General features: G+C 38.2%; 1 protein-coding gene and 2 long non-coding RNA genes across 4 annotated transcripts in view; 2 read left to right on the forward strand and 1 right to left on the reverse strand.

Annotated features, from left to right (window-relative positions):
* Positions 1 to 22,222, forward strand: part of Naam (Nicotinamide amidase) — a 44,582-nt gene extending 22,360 nt beyond the window's left edge. The window contains exons 1-7 of one of the 2 annotated variants that reach the window (XM_002056467.4): positions 3,520 to 3,557; positions 3,686 to 3,874; positions 5,783 to 5,969; positions 18,207 to 18,311; positions 19,124 to 19,258; positions 21,039 to 21,479; positions 21,542 to 22,222. In XM_002056467.4, the coding sequence (XP_002056503.1) occupies positions 3,789 to 3,874; positions 5,783 to 5,969; positions 18,207 to 18,311; positions 19,124 to 19,258; positions 21,039 to 21,479; positions 21,542 to 21,661 (1,074 nt within the window). In that variant the 5' untranslated portion in view covers positions 3,520 to 3,557; positions 3,686 to 3,788 and the 3' untranslated portion in view covers positions 21,662 to 22,222. Of the gene's footprint in view, positions 1 to 3,519; positions 3,558 to 3,685; positions 3,875 to 5,782; positions 5,970 to 18,206; positions 18,312 to 19,123; positions 19,259 to 21,038; positions 21,480 to 21,541 lie in introns of those variants that run through there. The other variant, XM_015170668.3, reaches the window with a different exon arrangement.
* Positions 22,223 to 22,305: 83 nt separating this feature from the next.
* Positions 22,306 to 22,972, reverse strand: LOC138910984 (uncharacterized). The gene is made up of 3 exons (XR_011416243.1): positions 22,856 to 22,972; positions 22,522 to 22,798; positions 22,306 to 22,465 (listed from the first exon to the last, which is right to left on the reverse strand). It is a non-coding gene; the product is annotated as an uncharacterized lncRNA (long non-coding RNA).
* A 61-nt stretch (positions 22,973 to 23,033) lies between these two features.
* LOC116650277 (uncharacterized) lies at positions 23,034 to 24,424 on the forward strand. The gene is made up of 3 exons (XR_004303247.2): positions 23,034 to 23,311; positions 23,409 to 23,633; positions 23,743 to 24,424. It is a non-coding gene; the product is annotated as an uncharacterized lncRNA (long non-coding RNA).
* Positions 24,425 to 25,002: the final 578 nt, after the last annotated feature.

Genomic DNA, 25,002 nt, shown 5'->3' on the forward strand with positions numbered 1-25,002 from the left:
ATTCAATAACACCATTTATGGTGTGAACCTTTAATGTTTCGTTGTAAACTGGAAAATTTAAGCGGTTTGTTTTCATTAGATTAATGGTTGAACCTGTGTCGATGACACATTTTAGAACTTCGTCATTCATAATCAATTTTATGAATGGATTTCTTCTGTTTGTTCCGAGGCTTGCTGATGAAAATTTTCGGATGTATCCATTTTCATCTGCCCACTGTTACTATCTCTTTGACGTTTAGTCGGAGGGTTTGGTGCATTCAAGCGTGAATGGGACTGATTTTGGTAGTTTAAGGGATTTTGGTATCTACCTTGACTTAATTTCTGTTGGAACTCGTGGTGAGCTTTCTGATTGTCTTCGGACTTATTATGCTGTTTATTTTGTGCGTGATAACTCTGATTCGTGTTGGAATAACCACTTGAAATGGTGGTTGGGTTAGCATTTTGCTGATAATTTCCCATGTTCCTACGATTGTTATTTGGATTTCCCTGAACATTATTATTTTTAGGTTTTTCAGTAACGCTATTTTCATATAATCCCTCTCTTTGAGCTACTTGCTTTAGTTTTTGTGTCGACGTAATGTCGTGTCTGGCTAACATCATGAAAAGCCTATCTGGTAATTTTTTTGTAATAACATCTTTGATTGTGTTATTCATAGCATTTGTATAAAGGGTTGTATTGCTAGGTATATTTTCTAGTGCTAACTTATTTAATATAACAAAAGATTTATTCTCGAGCTCCTCGATGAACTTACGGACGTTTCCTTGGTAATTCGTGTTGTATAAGCGTCGAAGGAGTTCTTCAAATGGTGTCTGCACTTTGTATTCTTCAATTAATGCGTTTCTCAGCTCCTGCCAAGTGTTGGCTGCTGTCCTTTGTGATATTCTCTGAGCATCTCCTGTGACTTGCAATTCGATGGCTCCGTATAAGATGCTATGTTGTCTAACATCTCGGGTTGGATACAGGTGTAGGATGTAATCTATCCTTTTAATGAAGGCGTTTAGTTGATCCGTTGATCCGTCAAAGCTTGGCACCTGTCTAAGTTGTGAAAGGGCCTGGTTGAGGTGTTGTTCTGATAATTCCATTGTCATCTTGGTGTAATACACTTTTTTTTTGAATAGTTTTGAGTTTGTAGGTTTGAACTTTATTGTTCTTTGATTTTGCACTTTTATTTTAGGTTAAAGTTTGTGATGGATTATTGGTTAAATGTTTCTTTTTTTTTTTTTGTGTGTGTGTCTTAAAAAGACTCAGTAATAACGTATTGCAGGGATCAAACGATATGCAAATCCAGTCGTTATTAACTGTAGTAGCTTTATTGCCCAAAGGGTCAATATTATTAAGCTACTAGTGACCCGAAGGTTCTTGTGCGGATACGTATTCGAGAAAATTTTTATTACACTCCGACAACACTTTCGGTCGCGATTGTGCGTTAGATCTGGGAATTAATTATCCTTTAGCGATCTTAACTTTTTCCCGACGTATCCTACCGGCTGCGCCAATTAAGTTTTACACGTTAGGTTACTATAAAAAATATATTTCAATTTATTATTTTCACTTAACGGCTACTTTTGTTGAGTACATTCAGATTTGCTTCCCGAATAAGAACTGATTTATCTAACTGTTGCGGTCGCTTAGCAAACTTCGCTTTGAGAGAGTTTGAGTCAAAATTGAGTGAAGTTTGAGCTGCGTCAGCAATTATGCGTGGGATAGTACTCTGATGGGAACATTGACAGTGGCGTGATATTTAGGGTGAATTGTTTATGTCTACCAAAAGGGGGACAGTTTGATCTTGACCAATGTCGATGTTATCACCAGGCTCTTTGTTTACAATATTAGAAATGTTTATAATTGTGCTTATGCTTATGTGCTAAGTTATGTTAAAGGGTGGGTGCGACTATGGATATGTCACTATATATATATATATATATATATATATTTATTTATTCGTTTTATAAAGAATAACACTTGTGGTGATAAAAATCATTCAATTAAGTAGTCACTTTATCGATAAGACTTTACCAACATAAACCTATATCTTGATTTTGAATTAGGTGGTTTATCAAAATGATAGCAAATTCAATGAATTGCAAGTTGCTTAAGTCAAGTTGGAGTTTTATCCTGCTGAAGTAGGTGAAGGCAAAAGTATATTTAGTTCGTGAGTTCGCAGTTGATTATCACCAAAGTTACTGGCCAAATTCGCATTGTCACTCCTTATAGACGTACTTAGAAATTATGTATATTATATTATATTATATATATATATATATATATATAATATATATTATATTATATATATATATATATATATATATATATATATTTATTTATTCGTTTTATAAAGAATAACACTTGTGGTGATAAAAATCATTCAATTAAGTAGTCACTTTATCGATAAGACTTTACCAACATAAACCTATATCTTGATTTTGAATTAGGTGGTTTATCAAAATGATAGCAAATTTTGTGTTGGTTCTTTTTATATTAACATTAACATTCCACATTAATAATATTATACCTGGCTACTAACAGTACTCATATTTCCATTCGAAATCGCGCCCTGGATATTAAGTTGCTTGAGTGACTGAGCCAGCTGTATCGAGTATTGCGCTTTTTGTTTTGACGACGTCTCAGGAACTATTTTAAAGCTAAAGAATCATAGTTATAGCTCGCTTTGTCAAACTCAATGAATTGCAAGTTGCTTAAGTCAAGTTGGAGTTTTATCCTGCTGAAGTAGGTGAAGGCAAAAGTATATTTAGTTCGTGAGCTCGCAGTTGATTATCACCAAAGTTACTGGCCAAATTCGCATTGTCACTCCTTATAGACGTACTTAGAAATTATGGGTAATATGAAGAAATAGCTGACAAAAGCCCCGTCCACATGCCAACAATTGGCCTTGTTAGTCTGCGTCAGCACAAGAACTTGGTTTAAACTCGATGAGTGGGCGGGTTGCTCACTCCAAAAGTCTGCCTTCAAGTAGAATATGAAACCTATGCCAATCACAAAAAAAAAAAAAAACGAAAACGAGGCTAAAGACTCGATGTGTGGCAACTGTACTTCTGACGCGTTTTAAACCGCCTCCAAATCGCATGCATCGCGTCGCACAGCTCGCTCGCATTGCAGTCGAAGCGCCCGCATTTTGTTTCATTTCTTTTTTGAATGGTTACGAGTTTGAAACTTTGCTGCAGCTTTTGGCATTTTGTTGTACCAACTGCCGCAGAGGCGTTTTCTACATTTCACATTTTCACAACAAAAGCAACAACAACAATAGCCACAAAAGGCTTACACAATGCGCAGTTTTTGATTAGGAAAAATGCCATCAGGTAATCGCTGCGGGTGCAGCCACAAAAGCCGCTCTCGCTTGGCTGGCTCGATGGTCGATGGGTGGGGCGTGATATCAAATAAATAAAATAAACCACAAGATGACGTCGTCATGACGATGGTGCGATGGCGCGGGTGGTGCGGGCGGTGCTTTGTTTATTCGATAAATCTATGGCAAGGCGACCATCGAAACGGGACAGAGCCAGCGGCTCAGTAACTGCCGGGCGTTCAAGCTGAGCGGGTAAGCCGGCAGCCCCAACCCAAAGCTTGTCTCAACAAATTTCTGCAAAGGGCAGTGGGCGGGGCCACACTATCGTGTGTGTGTGTGTTTGCTACTGTTATTATTGATGGCTTCACCTTAACTTGCAGTTGGCTTGGCTCGAGGCTTCATTAAGTCGCAAACTCAGAGAACTTGCACACACAGCGCTCACGTTGTTTGCTGCTTGGACACGTTGGCAACGTTGTCACAGCGATGGATTCACCAACCCCGCCAATTGTTATCGACGATTCGAACGGTTCAGCAATGGACGCTTGCTTCACGGCATTCGACAAGGATGGGTGCGTATGAAATAAACAGATGACAGAGTCAACCATATAATGAGAAAAAAAATTACACGCATATAATATGACAGCCCAGTAAAAAAGGGAATAAAAAAAATTGAAAAAAGTAGACTGAATTCCTAATATTAAAAAACAAAAATAAAACAAAAATCTATACCCATATTAACTAAACTGTGCGCTTAAAAACAGAAACGTTTAATAAATAGTCTACAAGTTAACTAAATTTTTAAAAATTATATATTAAACTGCCAGAGAATTATATGCTTTAATATAATATAATATAATTATATGCTTTAATATAATATGTATAAAATATGTATCTAATAATAAATATAAAAATATATAAAAATGATTAACCTAAAATTCAAACCAGTGAAAGCTCAATCAATTTTTAAATAATGGAAACGTTTAAAAAATTATATTAATAAAATAAATGAATCAATTTATGTGAATAAAAATATTACCATGCCAAAAATACATAATCTGCACTGAAAGCATTAACTTGTCAAAGCCATTTTATATATTTATTTACTTATTTTGTATAAAATTTACATAAATATAAATAAAAATCAAATTCTTAATAATGTGAAAATTTTTTTAAAAAAGGATAATAATAATATACGCTACACAAACGTATATAAAATGATTAATGCACTTAAATGCCTCAAAATAAAGTAAATTAATTAAATATTGTCGCGGACAGCATTGAAGTATTAATAAATAATATGAAAAGTGCTTCACAACATTTAACTTATCCATTATTCTCTTTGAATACCCTGTAGTCACATATGCATATAATGAGGGATAGGACGCTAAAGCTTATGAATGTAACATAAAGAGCATTTATATGTTTTTTCCTACTCGTTAGTCGGATAAGATAAAAACTTACTAAGCGATCACAAAACCAATTAGAGTAAGAGCCTTAAAATTTGATATCAGCTCTGTAAATTTTAAAATGTATAACAATTGGATTTATGGCACATAATTGAATTCTGAAAGTATTTGAAAAAAGAAAAAACCAAAAACAAAAATATGTTTGGATACTTTAAAGCCTTGAACAGGTCATTTGCTAAGTAGTTGAAACTCTCAATTAAAATTTGTTTAATTTGTTACTTACAGAATTAATGCAATTATGAAGCAAATTGAAATTGAAATATTTCCGTTTAATTCGTACTATTTTACTTGCATCTCGCCACAAAGCAAATCAATTAAATAAAAAAAGGTAATATTTAAACAAATTGTAAAAGTGTGAAAGTTGCCATAATAAATAAATAAATCGTGAAAATAAATAAACAAAATTAAGTGAATTAGCAGCATCAATGGGCAGCACAACAAATTTTGCGGCCATTATTTATTTAACACAAAAAAAAAAAATACAATAAAAAAGTGGCATAAAAACGCTGCATTAATTTTTGCCAAATCTCAGTTAATTTATGAAAGCCCCGTGCAGAAGAAGTTGTGCAAAGGAAAAAGTGGAAAATGTTGCATAAATTAATTCTAATTGACATTTTCAACAGTTTTATGTGGCCGTCGCTTTAAGCGTAAATCAATAAACATAATCGCATTAATTTTACCTTAATTAAACGAAAACGAATTGAAAGCAGCTTCTGTGAGGGGTTGCAGCCGCACCCAAAAAGTATGCTATAAATAAATGAAATGCGAATGTCACTTAAAGCACAGCTACCAACTGGCAGCAGCCAACCAACCAACCATGTACAAAATGACAAACAACCCCAAAAGGCAACTGTAACAAGCCCTAACCCGATCTGTACCTATCCCTACTCAATTTACCTGCTCCAATGCCGCACTCATCCGATTTTGATATTGGAAACTAACTTTATTTCTGTCTGCCTGCCTCTCATTTATTTTCATGCCCGATTCAACTGCTGCTCCAACTCTCGATAGCGATGACCGCCTGAATCTGTCTGAGTTTACGCTAATCTGCCGTGCACTGTTCCGCAATGACAAGGGGCACATCTATGATGTGCCACACGAACGCCTCGAGCAAATATTCGCTGTCTTTGATACGAACGGCGATGGCTTCATCGATAGGGAGGAGTTTAAATTTTGCTGGAATCAATGGATAAAAACGGTAAGCAAGCTAAGTGTGTGTGTGTGTGTTAGAGGTTTGGTTTGTCTGGTTTAAGCCCATCATCTACTATTATCAGGCGATGTATTTGTGTGTATGTGTGTGAGTGTGGTTGTGGCAAGCTTCTCGTCACTCAGTGATTCATATCCGGGGACTCATAAAATCATAAAATGTGATAATAAAATATTTGTCAACGTTTTGCCAACGCGGAAGCTGCGTCATAAAAACCCCAACATGCATGCACACGCACACACATGCACACACACGCAGACTCACGCACACACGCACAGCCGAAATTCGCATTCATTCGCAGCGTTTGCAATCAAAGTGGCCGAGTCCCGGATTGTGCGTGTAATTCAATCCTGATCAGTCCTTGTTGGACGGTAAAATGTCGCTTACAGCAAATGTCACACGTCAGGCCGGGTGCTGCGACTTTCTGCATTTGGTGGGAGTAAGGGTGCAAAGGGGGCTATATGGCTTTCATCAGCGTTAACTCCCCCACCCGTCCCCTCACTCACATACACACCCATGCTACCCCCAAACTCCTATATCATATCCCTTGCTATCGTCATCGTCATCATCATCGCACTGTCCCTGTCACGAAGCAGCAGCGGCGCGTATGCAAATGTGATAATCTGATGCTGGGACTGTCACACACACACACACACACACACACACACACACACACACACGCACACGCACTCACACACACACACACACACACACACACACTTACTATACATATACTATGTACTCTCTGTGTTGCTCCGCACGTAAAGTGATAAAAACGCGTGACAAATAAAATGCCATAGCAAATGTGAAGCGGAGCTGCATTCATTTGGTTAGCTCCTGGCTCGGCCCTTCGCCAGCCGTCGAGTCGCATTGCCCGCATATTAAAATATCACAAACACAAAAATCAGACGAAAAAAAGAATAATTTCGAATAATTTTATTGTAGTCTACGGCTTGGCGACTTCATCTACTGCCGGTTTTCTTGAATATGTCTGTTTTGCATTTTCTTTATTTTGTATTATTTTTCTTTTTTTTTTGGTTTTAACATGCTGTGCCACGTTGTTGGCCACAGTCGCCGTCATAAAATTGCGTACATGATGTTGAAAATTTGTTGTCTTTAAAGCGACTTAAAAGATTTTGACGGCTTTGCAATTGACAACACACACAATTAATACAAACCATCAAAATTAAGTCAAAAATCATAGATTCACTTCTGGTGCATATACATTTCGCAGAGAGGGTAGACTTTATTTTGTATTTAAAGTAGCATTTGCGAAAGCAAAAGTTTACACATTGCGGCGGCAATTGTTGTGGGTCAATGTACTTTTAATATAAATTACAATTTAATTTGAATTTAAACTGAGCTGCAAACTTAAGAAAAGTTTTGTAGAAAATCGAGAAAATGACAGATTATTTATTTTATATTTATATTTACTTTAATTAAACAAACATAAAATATTGGGCAGAATAACTTTTTATGATATGTGGAACATTTATATTTCTGCCTAATAATGTTAAAAATAATTGTGCATATATATGTAGATATAGACAGGTGTTTAATTGTATATCTATAAAAGCCCCGAAATTAAGTTTTATAATTTCTCGAATAGAATATGAAGACTTTAAAGTTTTCTATCTCAATTAGTATATTTTATATTATTTATTCTATTCTATTCTATTTTTAACCCAATTAAAATACACAAAACAGAATATCAAAAAAAAGCCAAGTTTCTTCTAGCAAAAAATAAAAAAACATTTTTAAAATACAGCTACACAGGTCTGCATAATATATATTTAATACTCAATAAACAGCATAAACATGTGGATATGCCCTAAGGTAGTCAGTCGTTGCATATTTATGGTAAAAGGTCAGCTGAATTTTCTTATTTTTGAAAAAAAAAAACTTTGAAACATTTGAAAAAAGCTTTGAATTATGTAACCAACTTTTCTCACAAATTCGTAAGTCTACATTTGCAGTTAAATTTCGGTCGAGAGGCAGGCATGTATGTTTGATTTTTCTCGGTTCGTGCTCTAGTTCGCCCTTAGCATATTACGTATACGCGTGGTAGGTTGCACGTATTGTCTGGCTGGCCTGTCTGCCTGTTGAACACTGACGGCCCTCGTTTGTCACGCGACAAATTATTTCACAAAAATAATTTCATTTTTGATATGCCATTTAAACGATGATGACTAACCACCGCTCCCTGCCAAATTGTGGAATATTGCATAAAAATTTATTAACGTATAAAAAATGTTCCGGCAGCTGATATCATAATAAAGGGCACACTTAAAAAATGGCAGACCTATCGCCCTGCAGCCACAGTATTTTGCGTTGGCTTGCCAAAGGAAAAAATAAAAACATAACAACAACAACAAAACTTGCGTTCCATAAAATTGACTTTTGTTTGTATTTCCGCATGAATTGCATAAATGGTAATTTTGCAGTTTAATGTTTGCGTGAAGCGCACACAGACAAAAAGAAAAAGAAAGTAAAATAAAATAAAAATAATAGAAAGCAAAGTAAAAAAAAAAAAAAAAACAACAGGCAAACGAGAAATTTGCATAATAAACAAATCAAACGTTGGACGCGCGAGGGAGGAGGCAAACTTAGAAGAGCGAATCTTGCGACCCGTTCAAATAAAATAAACGTGTAAATAGAACATTTAACGCTCGTAAATCATTTGCATTGAGCTCTAAATATTTTTGCGCGGTTTTGTGGTGTATTTTAGCGCGTTTGTGCGTGTGTGTGTGTGTGTGTTTGAGTGTGTGCGTCCAGCTGTTTGTAATGTTTGAACCGTTTGAAGTGGCGGAAACGGAAATGAACGCAAATTTATGGAAATAATGTGACTGGCATTCATGTCCGCACTGTAAAAACAATCAACACAAAGGTAGGCAAGGGTCGACAATGGGGCAGGGGCAATAGGGCTGCGCGGGGTGGGCTGTATTAAACCTAATTTGATGGGCATAATTCAATGCTACTGCGTTTACATTTTGTTGCTTTGATTGTGCGTTTGCATTGTGAAATGCGTAATTTATGTGCTTAAATGTGCAGAAAATGCTTTTTAACCAACTACACAAAAGGTGTGCCTGGGGTGTGTGTGCATGCGCGTGTGTGTGTGTTTGTGTCTGTGCGAGTGTGTAGGTCCTGCTGTGCTCTGAAGCGTTTAATTCTGCGGTCTCTGACAAGCACTCGCCACAAGAAGCACCCAAGCAGCGCTTTTGATGAGGGACCAAGTGCACGAGAATGACCTTTTTAACTGAAAGTTTAAGTGCTGGAATTGAAGGCTCCAACTGAGTGCTCAAGGATGTGGTTTCTCTCATCACCCCGATGTGCTCGGTTTAATAGTATATATATATATAGTATATAGTATATTAATTGACAAAGAAAAAGTTTCTGCAAATTAATTTTGTGCTAAAAACTTTAGAGTTTTTCAAAGAAACTTGTTAAAAACGACTAAAACAGACTTTTAGCATAAACTCTACATTTAATTATCAGCAGTAGCTCGAGCAAAGTACTCTTTTTTAAATGAGCTTTAAATTTAAACGAATAATAGATTTAAAATCAAGGATTATTTAAATAAAATTCCTGAAAAATTATGTTTTATAAACCCCAAAAGCAGCCGACATTCTTGAGTAAAAAAATGAAAAAGAACAAAGTTTTTATTTCTTTCTTTCAAATAGACCAACAAACTTAATAGACCTGTTGCCTTTATGTTTTTGTTTTGCTCATTTACGGGCTATAAATGTTTTAAGACCACAGAATAACAGCTGATAATTCTCAGAATCGCCTAGAACGGCAGCTATTGCCAGGTTCATTTTATGTAGATACGTATATATATATATATATATATGATATATATATATGTAATAAGGTTTTACGCGTATAGTTACTTTAAAACAAGTAAGAGTTTCTAGTCGGGAGCTCCCGACTATGGGATACCCTGAACCCTCTTCTTCCAACATCAAATGCATATATATATTTTATTTTAGAAGCTATATGTCAAGTTCGGTGACTCTAGTTCTAATTATTTACCAAAATTGCCCAAAAAACAGGATATCGATATCGATTTTTATCGATTCCTTCGATCTCGATCTGCGCGGGAACTAGGAGCAGCTACATCTAAGATTTCTCTAGCTCTAGCTCTTATAGGTTCTGAGATGCTTGCGTTCATACATACGGACGGACGGACGGACGGACAGACAGACGGACATGGCTAGATCGACTTGGCTATCGCTGCTGATCAAGAATATGTATACTTTATGGGGTCGGAAATACTTCCTTCTGCCTGTTACATACATTTGGATTTCGCACAAATACAATATACCCTTATACCCATTTTTAATGGGTTCAGGGTATACAAAATATATTTCAGTTCTTTATTTTCACTAACGGCTTCTTCTTATATTGAGTACATTCAGATTTGCCTCCCGAATATCTACTGATTAATCTATCTGCTGCGGTCGCTTAGCAAACTTCGCTTTAAGAGAGCTTCACTCAAAATTGAGTGAAGCTTAAGCTGCATGGGATAGTACTCTGATGGGAACATTGATGGTGACGTGATAATTAGGGTGAATTCTTTATGTCTACCAAAGGGGAACTGTTTGATCTTGACCAATGTCGATGTTAACACCAGGCTTTTTGTTTACAATATTAGAGATGTTTATACTTATACTAATGTTAAGCTTCTGTGCTACGTTATGTGGAGGGTGCGTCTATGGATATGTCACAATATATATGTTCCGTGCGTTTCCATTTCCTTAAACAGTTTTATCTTCATATAATATATTTATTACCATCTGCTGCCACCTGCTCGCTTAGCCCAACGCGTTGTCGTAAATTACCAGTGTATATATATTTATACATATATATATATATGTATATATATATATATATATATAAATTTATATGTTATGTGCGCTCGCTGGCACATTTTGCGAGCCGTAATATATCATATAAGGCGCGTCATAATATAGTTCATTGAACCCCCAACCACAAAGAGACTCAAAAATCTTCTACAGCTTTAAGTGTCTTACAATGTCTACCGTTAATCTTGGGCGCACTTACTTGCACACACACACACACGCACCATCGCACACACTCGCAGGCATACCCACATTCAGGGTGGTTTCGGGTGGTTGAGGTGGGTCGCGCCGCAGCATCGTTTATAATGTCTTCATTTATGGCACAATGTGCCACAGTCTTTTTTTCTGTTTTTTCTTACTCTGCTCAGTTACGCACCGACACCGAAAAACACGGCCACAGGTTCTGGTGCCGGGACGTTAGCCGGAGCGCAAGAACACCGCCGCACAGTGAGTGGCAAAAGTCGCCCTACGACTTGTCTGCTCATCGACCGGAAAATAATATCTTGCTATAAATTTTGCTCCGTTTTTGTGACGCTGTCGCTTGTCCAGAGCGCTTAATTTTTTACTTCCTTCCTTCACTCCATCTCTCTTCACTTCTCCTTCGTTTCATTTTTGGGATTCCCAATCCTGAATCCTGAATCCCAGCGCTTACCGACGCGTCCTCGACTGATGAAAGTTTAACGACCAAAGTTGACACGCAGCGGCGATTATTTAGAAAGTTAATGACTTATAACATACAAAAAGAACCAGTAGAGAGATAGAGAGAAAGAGTGAGAAAGAGAGAAGGAGAGAGGAAGAGCTTGCAGAGTTGGGGCAGTTGATTTAGAGGCGCGAGAGTGAGAAAACTGTTGGTAGTTGGGCAGTTTTTGTTTAATTGGATTGGGCAGTTGTCTGACATGAAAAATGTTTTCCCAATAGAAAGAGCTTTCCGGTATTAGGCTGCATTGAATCAAAAGGGAAAAGAGTGACAGAGAGCGCTAGAGTGTGAGAAATAGAACGAGCAAGAGCAAGGTGGCTGTTAGCAGGAATTGACACATAAAAAAATGTTATGGCTACAAAATGGTTGTGAAACTCAAACAAATATTATATTTATAATATATATAAAAGAAAAAATTATGTGGAAAAAGCTGGATATAATTATCTGTTTATAAGTTTATTAAATTTAACTATAACTGAAAATTGTAGCTCGAAAATAAAAAATACTTGATCGGCACTATTATAGAAGCTGCATGACAAGGTTTCTGACTCTAGCCATTAAAAATAAAGAAATTTGCTCAAAATTTCAATATCGATTGCTGGAAAACAGGAGAATTTATCGGTCATTGAAAACAAACTCGCATTATCAGGACCTAAGTTCAAAACTAAAGTCTCCAGACGGACAGCCAGGCGGACATGGCTAGATCGACTCGGCTATTGATGCTGATCAAGAATCGATATGTATACTGTTGGGTCAAAGATGCTTCCTTCTCTCTGTTACATACATTTGCACAATACCATTCTACCCTTTTTAGCCACTTTCGATGGGTTTTATGCCCGAACGTAATATATTTTAGATTTGATCAGCTCAGATAACAAATGATTACCAAAAAAAATTTTGAAAGCTCGGTAGATTATCGAAATAATTTTTACAAAAGTTTCGCTTAATCAGATTATTGGCGCATGGGCTGAAAATGTTCTATTTTTTAGCCAGGAGGTTTGGCAAAGTTATGCACCAGCATAGATGGATGCAGAAGTCGATTTTTGAGAATGCGAAAAGCTATTTATGGTTAGTTTTAGCTAGGCGCTCGTCGGGGAGTTGGGCAAACAATTTGCTGGTCCCAGTCAGCCGCATAAATTGTATAATGTAATTTTGTCTGGCTGCTGATCGCAGAACATGCCAAAAACCCACAAACTGTCAGCGACAATGTTTCGGGTTCTGTCTGGGTCTATGCGAGGAGTATGCCAAAATATATATATATATATATATATATATATATATATATATATATGGGATAGGGAGGGGGGGGTGCAGAGAAAGGCGCGGGAGCGAAAGTGAAGTATGTGCCGAATAGCAGGCCCAGAACTGCCAGAACCGCTAACTTATGCAACAATTTCAAAACGGAAATTGCTTTAGCACCTGCCTCACACATAGACCAAAATATTTGTGGGTGTGTGTGTGTGTGTGTGAATGTGGGTGCGGAGGGGGGTGGGTTTATGTGAATGTGCCTGGGCACGTTTCCCTTTTGGCTCATACTTCAATATCACGTTGAATTTCATTCGATTCGTGTGCGCCTTCCCCTCGTCCTTCGCTTGGTCCTTGTCGACGTCACCATTTGCCGTACTCATTCGTTTGGCTTGGCAACTTTTTTGGCATACACACACACAAACACACACACACGCACACACACTTTGACAGTTTGTCTGCGGCTCGGGCAGAAAAATCCCCTCACCCGCCGAACAATGTCGGCTCTTTGGGTTTTACGGATTTTGAAATTTATTCAGCACTGAAATTGACTCGAAATGTTGCATGGCAGCAGCCAAAAGACGGAAACTTTCAACATGCACACATGCCACTGCCGCCAGAGAGCGAGTCAGAGAAAAAGAGAGAAAAAGCGAGAAAGAGAGAGCTAGATGTAGCAAAGTTATTTCTATAACTTGTTCTCTTCGTTGCAGCCCTGACAGAATCGGGTTGAAGTGTAATTTGAATTTAAGATTTGCTGTGGTTACCAAAAAGGTGTCTTGCCTTGTCTTGTCCTGGCCGCACATACCGCAAGCTCCGCACCGCGCAAAGGCATTCGATGGTTACGAAGAGAGGTGGGTGTCACATCCACAACGTGTCTGTGGGCCCTGTGCTCAACGCTCAATAATTAATTTAGCTGTAACATATTTGCCAGCCAAATGAATGAACAGGATTTCTGCCTGTCCTGTTGCCGTCTCCTGCAACCCCATGGCGTGCGCCTCTGCCATTTCTGTGGCTTTAGCTAAGCTTTAAGCTGTAAGCATTTCTTGGCACTTTAATCAAGCATTCATAGTTTCAACTTTAAATTAAACTGTGGCGACTGGGTCGTTGAGGGACGGGGAGCGGTAACAATAAGTGCTTGGGCTAAGGGTCAGTTGTTTGCATTAGCCAAAGCCAAGGGACAGGAGTAAGCAACAGGATAAGGTGCGTGTTAATTTGCCAACTTTACTTCGCCTATTGAGTGGATCAGGAGAGGGGAAAAGGACAGGAACAGGCTCATCAGCATCAGCAGCAGTAGCAGCATCTGCGTCAAATGGTTCATAATTGGATGGCTGCTGCTCTGATTTCTTGTGGTGGAGCCCCTTTGAGGTGAGCGAATTTCATGTGCAAATTGTGGCCCAAATTGATGGACGGAGATGTCTGAGGTCAGCTGGGGAAGTTTTTCCAAGTTGTACAACTAGGTGCTGTACAATTAATTGATAAAATTGAGTGTGCGGTGGGGGCAAGTGGAAATGGTAAAGCCGGGAGTGATGGGAAGTAAGACGAAGAAAGGGAAATTTATAAATTTATGACGAAAATTTTGATAAAGAGAAACATATTTTGAGTATAGATACTATAAAATATGCAAAAAAAAAGTATATATACGAGCAAATGATTGGGAGAATATTTCCTTGAGCGAAAATGTATAATCAAAACGAAAAAATTGTATTCATTTATGATTAGTTACAAAATATAAAAAAAAAATATATTATAATATTTTTATAATATTATTTAAAATGTATTTCGATTTTATACATTTTTTATCTTTAAATAACTCTATCGATTTTTTAAATAAAATAAAAATAAGTAACTATTGTTTAGAGGAAACATATATATCGCATATACATAAACATTTTAACTTTAAAATCGAGTTGTCTAACAGACACAGGTGAGCACCATTAAAGTTCTATTAACTTTCAATAAGACATTTTATTTCCACCTTTTATAGGAATAATAATTGTAAATATTTTCAAATATTGCCAAACACTCAGAGTGATTTCTATAGAGCTCAACAGAAATTATGCAAATTGTGCTTATCTTGAAAGCAATCTATATAAATTGTTGCATGCCATTTGACATTTGAAAGAATATTACAAATTATTATTCCTAAACTAGACACGGATTTACCATGTTGATCATTAATAAAATAATTGTGCCTAACTTGAAAGCGTTCTATAAAAACTGATGCATGTTTTTGACACTTAACAATATATTACAAATTAATTATCCTAAACTGGACCCGGGTTGCCTATGTTGATCATAAGCAAAACAATATAATACAATAGAAATTTCCATTAGTTCCGGCAGGCAACTTCCCCGCTTATAACCTTGCAGAGCGGTTCAACTTTGAGCCCCTTATGGGCTGCTAAGCCATTCCGGAGCACACCTAATTCCGTGCGTGATAAATGTTAAGCCCCAGAACAACTCTCGCACACTCGCGCGCATGTACAAACACACCAAGGCAGACTTGTAGAACCAAATTGATACATTAACTACCTTTATCCGGCCATTATCTCTAAGTATGCTAACCCAAAACTATGCTCAAAATGCGTCGTATGCCCAACATGCGAAATGTAAATCACTTCCGCAACTATGCGACGGCATTGCACCACGCTGCACCACGATGTTGCAAGAGGCACTAATGCTAACCACTGCCAGTTGCCACAGCCACAGCCACGGACACTGGCAACGGGCGATAAATCATCAACTGCTTAAGCGTTGTCTGCCCCGCAACAGCAACAACAAGCTAACCTTTCAGCGCAGCGCCAACCCATCTTTGCCACACAGCTCCATTTGCGTGCCACCTGCTGCTGCTGCAACTCACGTTGGCCGCTTTAAAGCATTTAGCTGGATGACATATTTTAAACGCTCTGCCAACAGTTGCAACAGCAACACAAATCAAAGCTGGGCAACAACAAGCGGTAAATAATTCTGATTTCTAGAGATGGCAAAATAGGCTGACATTCTGATATTGTAATCAGAGATTGTTTAAGTCATACAAAATTGAAATCTTTTAAAAAATGTAAACCGGCCTCAATGGAGATATTTCGGGGGTTATTTCAATTCAAATTAAAATTATTTCTGATTGAAAATATCGCATCTATTTAAAAATAATCAGCATAAATTAAAAAGAACTTTTTCTTTAGATAATTATGTGGTATTTGCTCTGATATATCTAGGCTCATTTCAAGCTCTCGGCTATTTAAAATTCATGTCCATATAGAAAAAGTATATACATATTATTAATCTGATCATATACTTACAAACATATATTTTTATAATGCCTGATATCTTCGATTAAAATTGATTCAACTGCGAAAAGAAATTAACTGAAATTAATTAAGAGAGATTTGAAAAAATCGCATAATGAAATATAAGTAATTCGAATATATAGTTTTGGTGAAAATTATGAAATTGAAAATAATTAAAACCCCTCAAATTTAACTATTGTGCGTATCATGTTTATGCCCTGAACCCATTAAAAATGGGTAAAAGCGTTTAACTTCTTCTTTTAAAAAGATTGTAAATCATAAAATATGTATGAATATGTCAATATCTGAGATATCCGAGTTTATGGATAAAATGAAATATTTGAAGATACAGGTTAGTTATTCGGAATTGAAAAAGTTATATCAATAGAAAATATCATATAAAATGAAATGAAATACATATCTCTTAATGAAGTATCCATGCCATTACTAAAGCTACTCTATCACAAACAATTTGTTATAAAATAAAATAAATTATTATAGAATGTGCATACCAAGTTTGAGCACGATTCGTAATTCACGTGTCACGCAACCATCTCACATTTTCCTGCTGCTTGCAACGTGCTGACGCTAATGGGCTGCTGCTCTTTCTATTCCCGCTTCAGTTCCAGTCAGAGGAATGTGTGTGTGTCTCTGCTTCGACTGCTGTGCGTCTGTGTGCGTGTTTGCGCATAGATCATAATCATTCATAATCAGCGTGCACATAAATAACAAATTAAAAGCGCTTCACTAATTTTAAATATGCTCGAACATAATCAGCTTAGACGACGAACGCTGTCGAGGATACCGCTGCTCCTGCTCCTACTGCTGCTCCTGATGCTGCTGCTACTGGTGATAGTCTATTCTATTGCTATACTCTATGCTGGGTACTCTATGTAGCTCTGGGCTGCCAGTCAAGATAGCAATAGCAAACCTAACGAGCTCTTTGCTCTCATGTGTGTGCGAAGCGTTTTTTCGAGAGCTTTTTTGACTGGCTTTTACTTCATTTAAAACGCATTTATAATGGGCGGCGACAAGAAAGAAGAGCAAAAAGTAGAAAAAAAAAATGAATAAAATGAAGAAACTCATCAGCGCACACTCACAAATTTTGTGCACACACCAAAACATACACCCACACACATACACACACACACACACAAGCCGCCGCTAATGCACATGTATACAAATTTCTTTGTAGCTTTTCATGTTTGTGCTTATGTACTTTGCCCCGGCGTCTTTTGCGGCGTCTGCTTCACTTACTTTGCCCATACAATTTTCTTATACATTTTTCGTGGCTGCTCATGTTACCATCCTAATACCCTAGCAGTTGGGGTATTATGAAACTGTCAGGAATATTTCAAAAATAATAATTAAGTTTTGACATACATATAGTCTTGATTAGGCAGCTTAATACAGTCTTCCTCTCTTATTGCCAGCCTATGTGAACTCGATTCTGATGATATACCTTTAGTTGCCATAGGAGGAATCGGACGGGAATTTAGTTGTAGTATGGGAATAACTGTTTTGTTTTTAAACATTTGCTAAACAAATAACAACAATTTTAATTTTGTCTTTTATAAAGACTTACGTAGCATATATAAAGCTCTATATTTTGGCTATGGAAAAACTATTTTGTTATGTTTACTCCCATAACCCATTTTAAATTTTATTATATTTAAAAACAATTTGAATATTTATTGAGCTGCTAACATACAGCATACAGCGGAAGAGATTTCGGATTATTAAGAAAATAACTTTTTCCTTTAATTTGTTAAAATTTACCTCAATCAAATCTCCATAGTTTCATTTATATTATATGTTTTCAAATAAAATGAACAGAATAGAATGGCTAAAGGAAATGGCTGATCGAACCATATGTCGGAATTTCATTTTTCATTCCATACAATTTGCTTTATGAAACATATTTTCTTAAGGTTTAATAGCACACTCTATAACAGACTTAACTTAAGATCTGATGACTATCATAGCGTATTTTATACAAATTAAAAAAAAAAGTTATCACATTAGAGCATTTCAAAGTCGGAAATTTGATTAAAATGCAGGTTTCTTGTATTTGGTTCTTTCTCTCTGTTTAATTCTATATAACTTTATCTTTCTCTCTCTTTAACTTTCATGGCAGATTGTGCGACCGGTGAACGCGTTTCTCATTGTTGATGTACAAAATGATTTTATAAGTGGTTCCTTGGATATAAGTAATTGCAGTGCACAGCAGCAAGGACATGAGGTGAGCCCCGAAGTTGCTGGTAAAAGAAAAAAAAAATAAAAAATTGAAGTTGGCAGCCGCGAGTCGTGAGTTGTGGCCACAGACAGGGCAGCAGCTCAGCTGATAAGGAGCAGGTGGACGGGGCGTGGGCAGATGCGGCAACTGGCAGGTATGCGGCGACGGAAAGACATAAAACGTAACAAGAAATGAAAATGGAGGCAACGAAGCGAAGCGCAGGATGAGCCAAAGTCATTGCCGCCAACGAGGACGACGACGACGACGAAGATGAGGCTCGCTCTGCATGTCAGCCCGGTGCGCCCCTGCAAAAGATATTGTGGCTGTGTCTGTGCCTGTATCTGTATCTGTATCTGTAGCTTTAGCTGTAGCTGTATGCGTGTGCATAGTCGGAAGCGGATATGCTTTACTTAAGTCGCATCCGCGCTGCGACATACGCCGGATGTCATCGTCAGCGGCAGCAGTCGCCGCCGCCATTGCCGAGCAGAGACCCCGAGTCCGTGCACGAGAACATCAGCATCGACATCAGCTCCTGGCATTCCCATCGCTGCCATCTGCCGCAATTGACTGTGCACCCGCTCGACCCGCCTGCCCGGCCAATGCGCCCCTGTCTGTGGTGCACTTGTTGGCCGGGCACTTCACTTGCTTCTCACTCGAACATGAAAATTTGTCAAAATTAATAACACATACTTCCGTTGTCGCTTTATGGACTCAGACTCGCAGACGTGACACTCCTCCCCATCACTCCGACCTGCCTACCACTTGTGTTATCTTTTTGGAATTTATCCAATGACCGCGCGCCTTCCGCTCTCTTGCAGATACTCGAGCCCATTAACAAGCTGCTGGATACGGTGGATTTTGATGCTGTCTTCTACTCGCTCGACTGGCATCCCAGCGATCATGTTTCATTTATTGATAATGTCAAGATGCGACCCATGGACGAATCATCTGCGGTGTGTAAATATTCATAGTTCGAATATTTTAGTAAGGTGAAAGATGGCATTTATTTCATGTTATGCAAGCGCCTTGTTCTGAGTTCCTGACTGATTGACTGATTGATGATCAACTCACGTTAAGAGAAATTGTTACGAGTTCCACTGGCAAATGTAAAAAATAGGTGAAAATTGGTTGTTTACCGATAAATCATGCTCCACGATGTCCGTCCGTCCGTATGTATGAACGCAAGGATATCGCAACCTATAAGAGCTAGAGACTTGTATTTTAGCTGTAACTCCTCCATGCACAGATCAAGTTTGTTCCCGATAATCGATAGCTTACTCCGTTTCCAAACAATCGATAAAAATCGATGTCAACATCCTGTTTTTTGAGCAAATTTGGTAAATAATAAGAGCTAGAGTCACCAAAAGTTATATGTTTACCCGCTACTACCGCATAGCTATAAATTAAGTTAATGACTCAACTTGTATTGCCCACCAATTTAAGCCACAATTTTAATGCAATTGACTTTAGAAAATTTCATTAAGATCGTTTAGGAAACACACAGAAATTATGTGGTTTGACCACCTTCGTGTTTGCGGTAGATAGCGCAAAATCCAAGAATTTCTGTATACATGTACACACGCCCATTTATGCGCGTCTGCTTGGAATTTTATCAACAGCATTGCAACTGTGATTGTTTTCTGTGCTGCAATTAACATTTTTTTTCAATTATTGGTGTCGCTGTTGAGAAGAGACAGTGGCAAGTGGTGCAGTCTGTCGCGAGTTCGCGTCTACAAGGGAAACTATTTTTATACCCTGAATCATTGAAAGTGTGTAAAAAGGGCATAATACATTTGTGCAAATGTATGGAGCAGGCAGAAGGAAGCATCTCCGACCCCATGATGTATATATATTCGTGATCAACATCAACCGCCGAGTTGATTTAGCCATGGCCGTCCCTCCGTCCGTATGTATGAACGCAAGGATCTTAGAAACTAGCAAGTGGTGCGGTATGCCGCTAGTTTGAACCCTACCGAGGGACAATTTTTTTATTTTTTTTTTTTTGGCTGATGTGGCTGTTGAATAGAATCGGCAGCAACCAATGCGGTCTGTTTCGAGTTCAAGGCTGCGCGTAGGGCAGTTTTATTTGGTGTTGAAACAAAAGGGTTCAGGGAGCTCGGGAGCTTCCGAGCAAAAGTTGTATGTGCGATGCGTAAATTTGTATGTGAAGGTACTTAAAAGGTACGTGATTGACCGATTCCAGAAAGATCACTTTACCGAGTGGAAATGGGGCTCACGAGTAGCACAGAAAACCTAATTAAACTATTAGCGAAATGCGCGGGCAAGGTGAAATATAAAATTTCAACAAAAAATATTTGTCTTCAGAAAAAAGTAATCGGAATTATAAATTAAGAAGAAAATACTATCGTATCAAATAATAAAAACTTAAATGAATTTAGTAGACAACTTGTAGAGAAATAATATAATTGTTTCTGACAGTCTGCCAAGTTTATTATAAAATATAAGGTTTCTTTCATAAGAGAGCTTTGCAATTCATTTTCAAATTTCATAGAAAACAAATGAACTCAATTATAAGTAAGATTAAACAAAGTCTGAGTGGTGGCTTTTGATTTACATCATTTTAAATTACTTAGCTTAAAGTTCGCTTTTGAACTATAAAGAACAAAAGTTTTGTGACTATTTTAAGATAAATTCAATTGACTAGAATCTCATGCTGTTATGTTTTGTTTTATCCAATTTCTAATACATTTCCCCTCAAATACTCAAACACAGCTGGATGCCGATTCGGCCAAGGTCTTTGATACGGTCATCTTTGCTGGGCCGCCGCCGATGAAGCAGCGCCTGTGGCCGCGTCATTGTGTGCAGGATTCATGGGGCGCTGAGCTGCACAAGGACTTAAAAGTGGTGGAACATGGCATCAAGGTATACAAGGGCACCAATCCAGGGGTGGACTCCTATTCGGTTTTCTGGGACAATAAGAAACTTTCGGATACCACGCTGAATGCACAGCTTAAAATGAAGGGCGCCACGGATATCTATGTGTGCGGCTTGGCCTACGATGTTTGTGTAGGCGCAACGGCTGTGGATGCTCTATCCGCCGGCTATCGTACCATTTTGATAGATGACTGTTGCCGCGGCACCGATTTCCATGACATTGAGCACACCAAGGAGAAGGTGGTTACCAGCGATGGGGTCATTGTGCACACCAATGCGGTGAGTCAAAGTAGATGATACTAGTTAATTAATTTACTAAATAATCAATTAAATTGCTGTAGGTCAAAGCCATGGCTGAGGGTCGGGATCGTCGCCCCGAGCTAGGCTATAAGCTGGCCATGGAGCTCAAGAGTCCCGACTCGGTACTTTCGCAGCGCAATGGCTTCAGACCCAGTTACTAATTAGCTGCAGCTGGCTAAAGGTTTAAAGACATCACAAATTACACAAGCTAAGCAATCACATGTGGATGAGAAAGCTCCTGGAGTTGAAAAATTACAGCTAGATTATATAGTTAGTTAACCAATAGTGCGTTTTAGACATAGGCAAGGACAAAAAAAGAGAAAAACACCTACCAAGTGCCTTTTAATAAAGTAGTTCAGCCAGCTTTTGCAAAGGTTTTTTAAATTTATTTAAACATTTCTATGGTAATTTGGTAGCGTTTTTAACAGTTTTCTTTTGATGAAGTACTTAATCTAATCTAATATCCATAGTTGACCTACAACTTTGTCTATTGACAGCTTAAGTATTACAAAGTATCGAAACTTTCTTAAATCGCGCAGCACCATGGCAAATGTTGTATATTGCACCTCTTTTAGGAATTACGAAAACTAATCAAATTTATTTATATGATGAACGTTTCCCAGTAAATAAAATGTAGACAACTCTCGTTTAACATAAACCACAAAGACATGATGAGCTTTGTACAATAGGTACAAGAAATAAAAATCAACATTTTAAACAAATTTTGCTACAAAGGTATTTTATTGTAGATTAAATTTTATATTATTATATATATAAAATAATATAAAAAAAAGAGCTCGGTAAGCATATCGACGTATACGATATCAAGTACTGTAATAAATGTCGCATGCAATTTTCAGCTATCCCCTTCTGCATTCATCTTATTCCACATTCAATGGACCCATACATAAATACATATATCGTCCGATATTGTCGTATAGCTCGCCAATTTCATAAGCAAAAAACTTCAAAACAAAGCAAATAAATGTCCTGCCAAACACATATACTCACACATACATACATACGTATACTTCGTGCACAGACTGTTAAGCGTTTTTTTTAGCGACTTGCTGTAAATGCTGGACAAGCGCAGCAACAACGTTGAGAAAAACAACAAGAGAAACAATTCAAGCAACGTTTAAAGAAAGTTTCAACTTTCTGTTTTACACACAGACACCCACTCAACTGCACACACACACAAACACACACATAAAAAAATGTGTCTGTGTTGTCTATTGCTGCCACAGTTTTCTGCTCAATTTTTATTTTTCTGCCCGAGTTTCCCTTTTGCCAAGCGACTACAAACAAAACTTTAAATTTATTAACAGCTGGAGAAAGTAACCGAAGCGTCTGACCAGTGGGCGTGGATGTGGGCGTCGGCGCTTACATCTGCATTGTGGAAAGTTTAAACTGTAAAATGCTATTTTTCGCTTTCTGAATTTTTTTTTTCTATTTGAATACTCCGATTTTTGCGTCAGAAAGAGTATTTAGGCTTTTGTTTTTCAAAAATTTATGTAAAATCTTTTATATTAATGTTGATTACTCTTAAACAAATAAAATATATCTTAGGAGGAAAGAAGTTATTATCTGTGCGCGGATGAATTAATATTTTAATTAAAATAAGTTTATTTAATTTGTTAGGATGTTCTTTAGTCAGTTACTACGGCTTTAGGTTGGGTTTATAGCATTTAAGAAATTAATATATGTATATATATATAACCAGCGGGTATTACCCGGCCATGGCGGTAGCAAGGCTCCCCAATTGAATGGGAACAAAGGTCGTTGAAAAGGAGTTTGCGGCCGATGGGATGGTAAACTAAAAAGTTTCATTTAAACGTTGTTCCCGATTTTTCCACACTTGAGATTTACGAAAATCTGTCCTTCGTAACTACAGTACAAATTTCTTAGGGTTCGGGCAAACAGTTTTATGTGTAGAGTATATACATAATACAACGCATTGGTCAACAGAGTATCTCACAGCACAGGCTGCCAGCTGCAATTGGATTACGTGTATGTTTTTCCCAACAGTCACAACATGGAAAATGTGTGGGTAGGGGCAAACACTCCTACATCTGCGAAGCTATCAACTCTTGTAGCAGACTTCTCAATCCCGGGAGCTGGTTAAGCTTTATGGTAAGTAGTGCAAAGTGGACTCTGCTAGGCTGAGCAACCCATATCTGGCTGCGGTTGCAGTGGCTTTGGGTTCTTATCGAGCTGCTCTCGAAACGTTTACCTTTTCAAGCAGAGACAATGAACTTTTAGCCCGGATGTGGAACTGGACATGGGCCGCACTGCAGCCGAATGCTAAATGCGTTTGCCCAGAGATTTGCGCAGACTGTGTTGTCCGCTTTGGAGTAATGTGGGAGGCTGCGGGAGCTCTAGTTGCGGTCAGGGACTAAGCAAAACGTACATCGTGCCTGTCAGTGGCAGCTGTGGAAAAGCCCGACAAAACGAGAAGAAAAAAGGGAAAAATCGCTGATGAAAATTGCTTGCAAGTGGTTTCTGTTTCTGCCCGCCCGTCCATGTAATGGTCGCTCGTTTTGCTTGTAAAACTTTTGGATTATTGTCAGCCCAACACGCACACCCGCGCTCACACACACACACACACTCACATACAATGTCCTAGCCTGGCCATGTGCCAGCCGGGAAAAACTTTGCCCCGGACACGGACACGGCACATGGCAAGTCGCGTTTGCTACGGCTCTTAACGGCAAATTTTCGCATATTTTTCTCGGCGTAGGCGTCGCCACGTTGTCTCCGGCCTGCAACTGGATTCGACGAACTGCAGTTGGAGTTGCACACACACCCGCCCACATCTATAAAAATAGAGTGTGTGTGTGTGAGTTGTGGCAACAGCTGCTGCTTGCCCGGCGGCTGCTTGACTTGCAGCTTGTAAATGGGCGCTAAGCTCCTTTGTTTGCGGCATGTTGTTGGGGCTGGCATCAGGAAGTGTGGTGGGGGAGGGGCGGGAGGGGAGGCAGAGCTGCGGCAGTTTTGGGAAATGTTTGGATGCACCCTGTGTTGAACTGCCTATGGCAGGTATTACAACTGCTAGCCTTGCCCCGTCGCGTTTGCACTGTAAACGCCGAAGTAAGAAGCTACAAAAGCAATTAGGTGTTAATACAGTCTGATAAGATAATGGCTGCAGTAAAACTGCGAATACAAAAGAGCGAAGGGACTTATAAATAAACAAGAGGTTCTAGTCGGGAGCTCCCGACTAGGGGATACCCTGAACCCTCTTCCAACATCAAATGCATATATATATATTCTATTTTAGAAGCTATATGTCAAGTTTGGTGACTCTAGCTGTTATTATCAAAATTGCCCAAAAAAGAGGATATCGATATCGATTTTTCGATTACTTGGAAACGGAGTAAGTTATCGATTATCGGAAAAAAACTCGATCTGCGCGGGAACTAGGAGCATATCCATCTAATTTCAAGTCTCTAGCTCTTATGGGTTCTGAGATGCTTGCGTTCATACATACGGACGGACGGACGGA

The sequence above is a fragment of the Drosophila virilis genome, chromosome 2, assembly GCF_030788295.1.
Source record: "Drosophila virilis strain 15010-1051.87 chromosome 2, Dvir_AGI_RSII-ME, whole genome shotgun sequence".
NCBI classification, from domain to species: Eukaryota; Metazoa; Arthropoda; class Insecta; order Diptera; family Drosophilidae; genus Drosophila; species Drosophila virilis.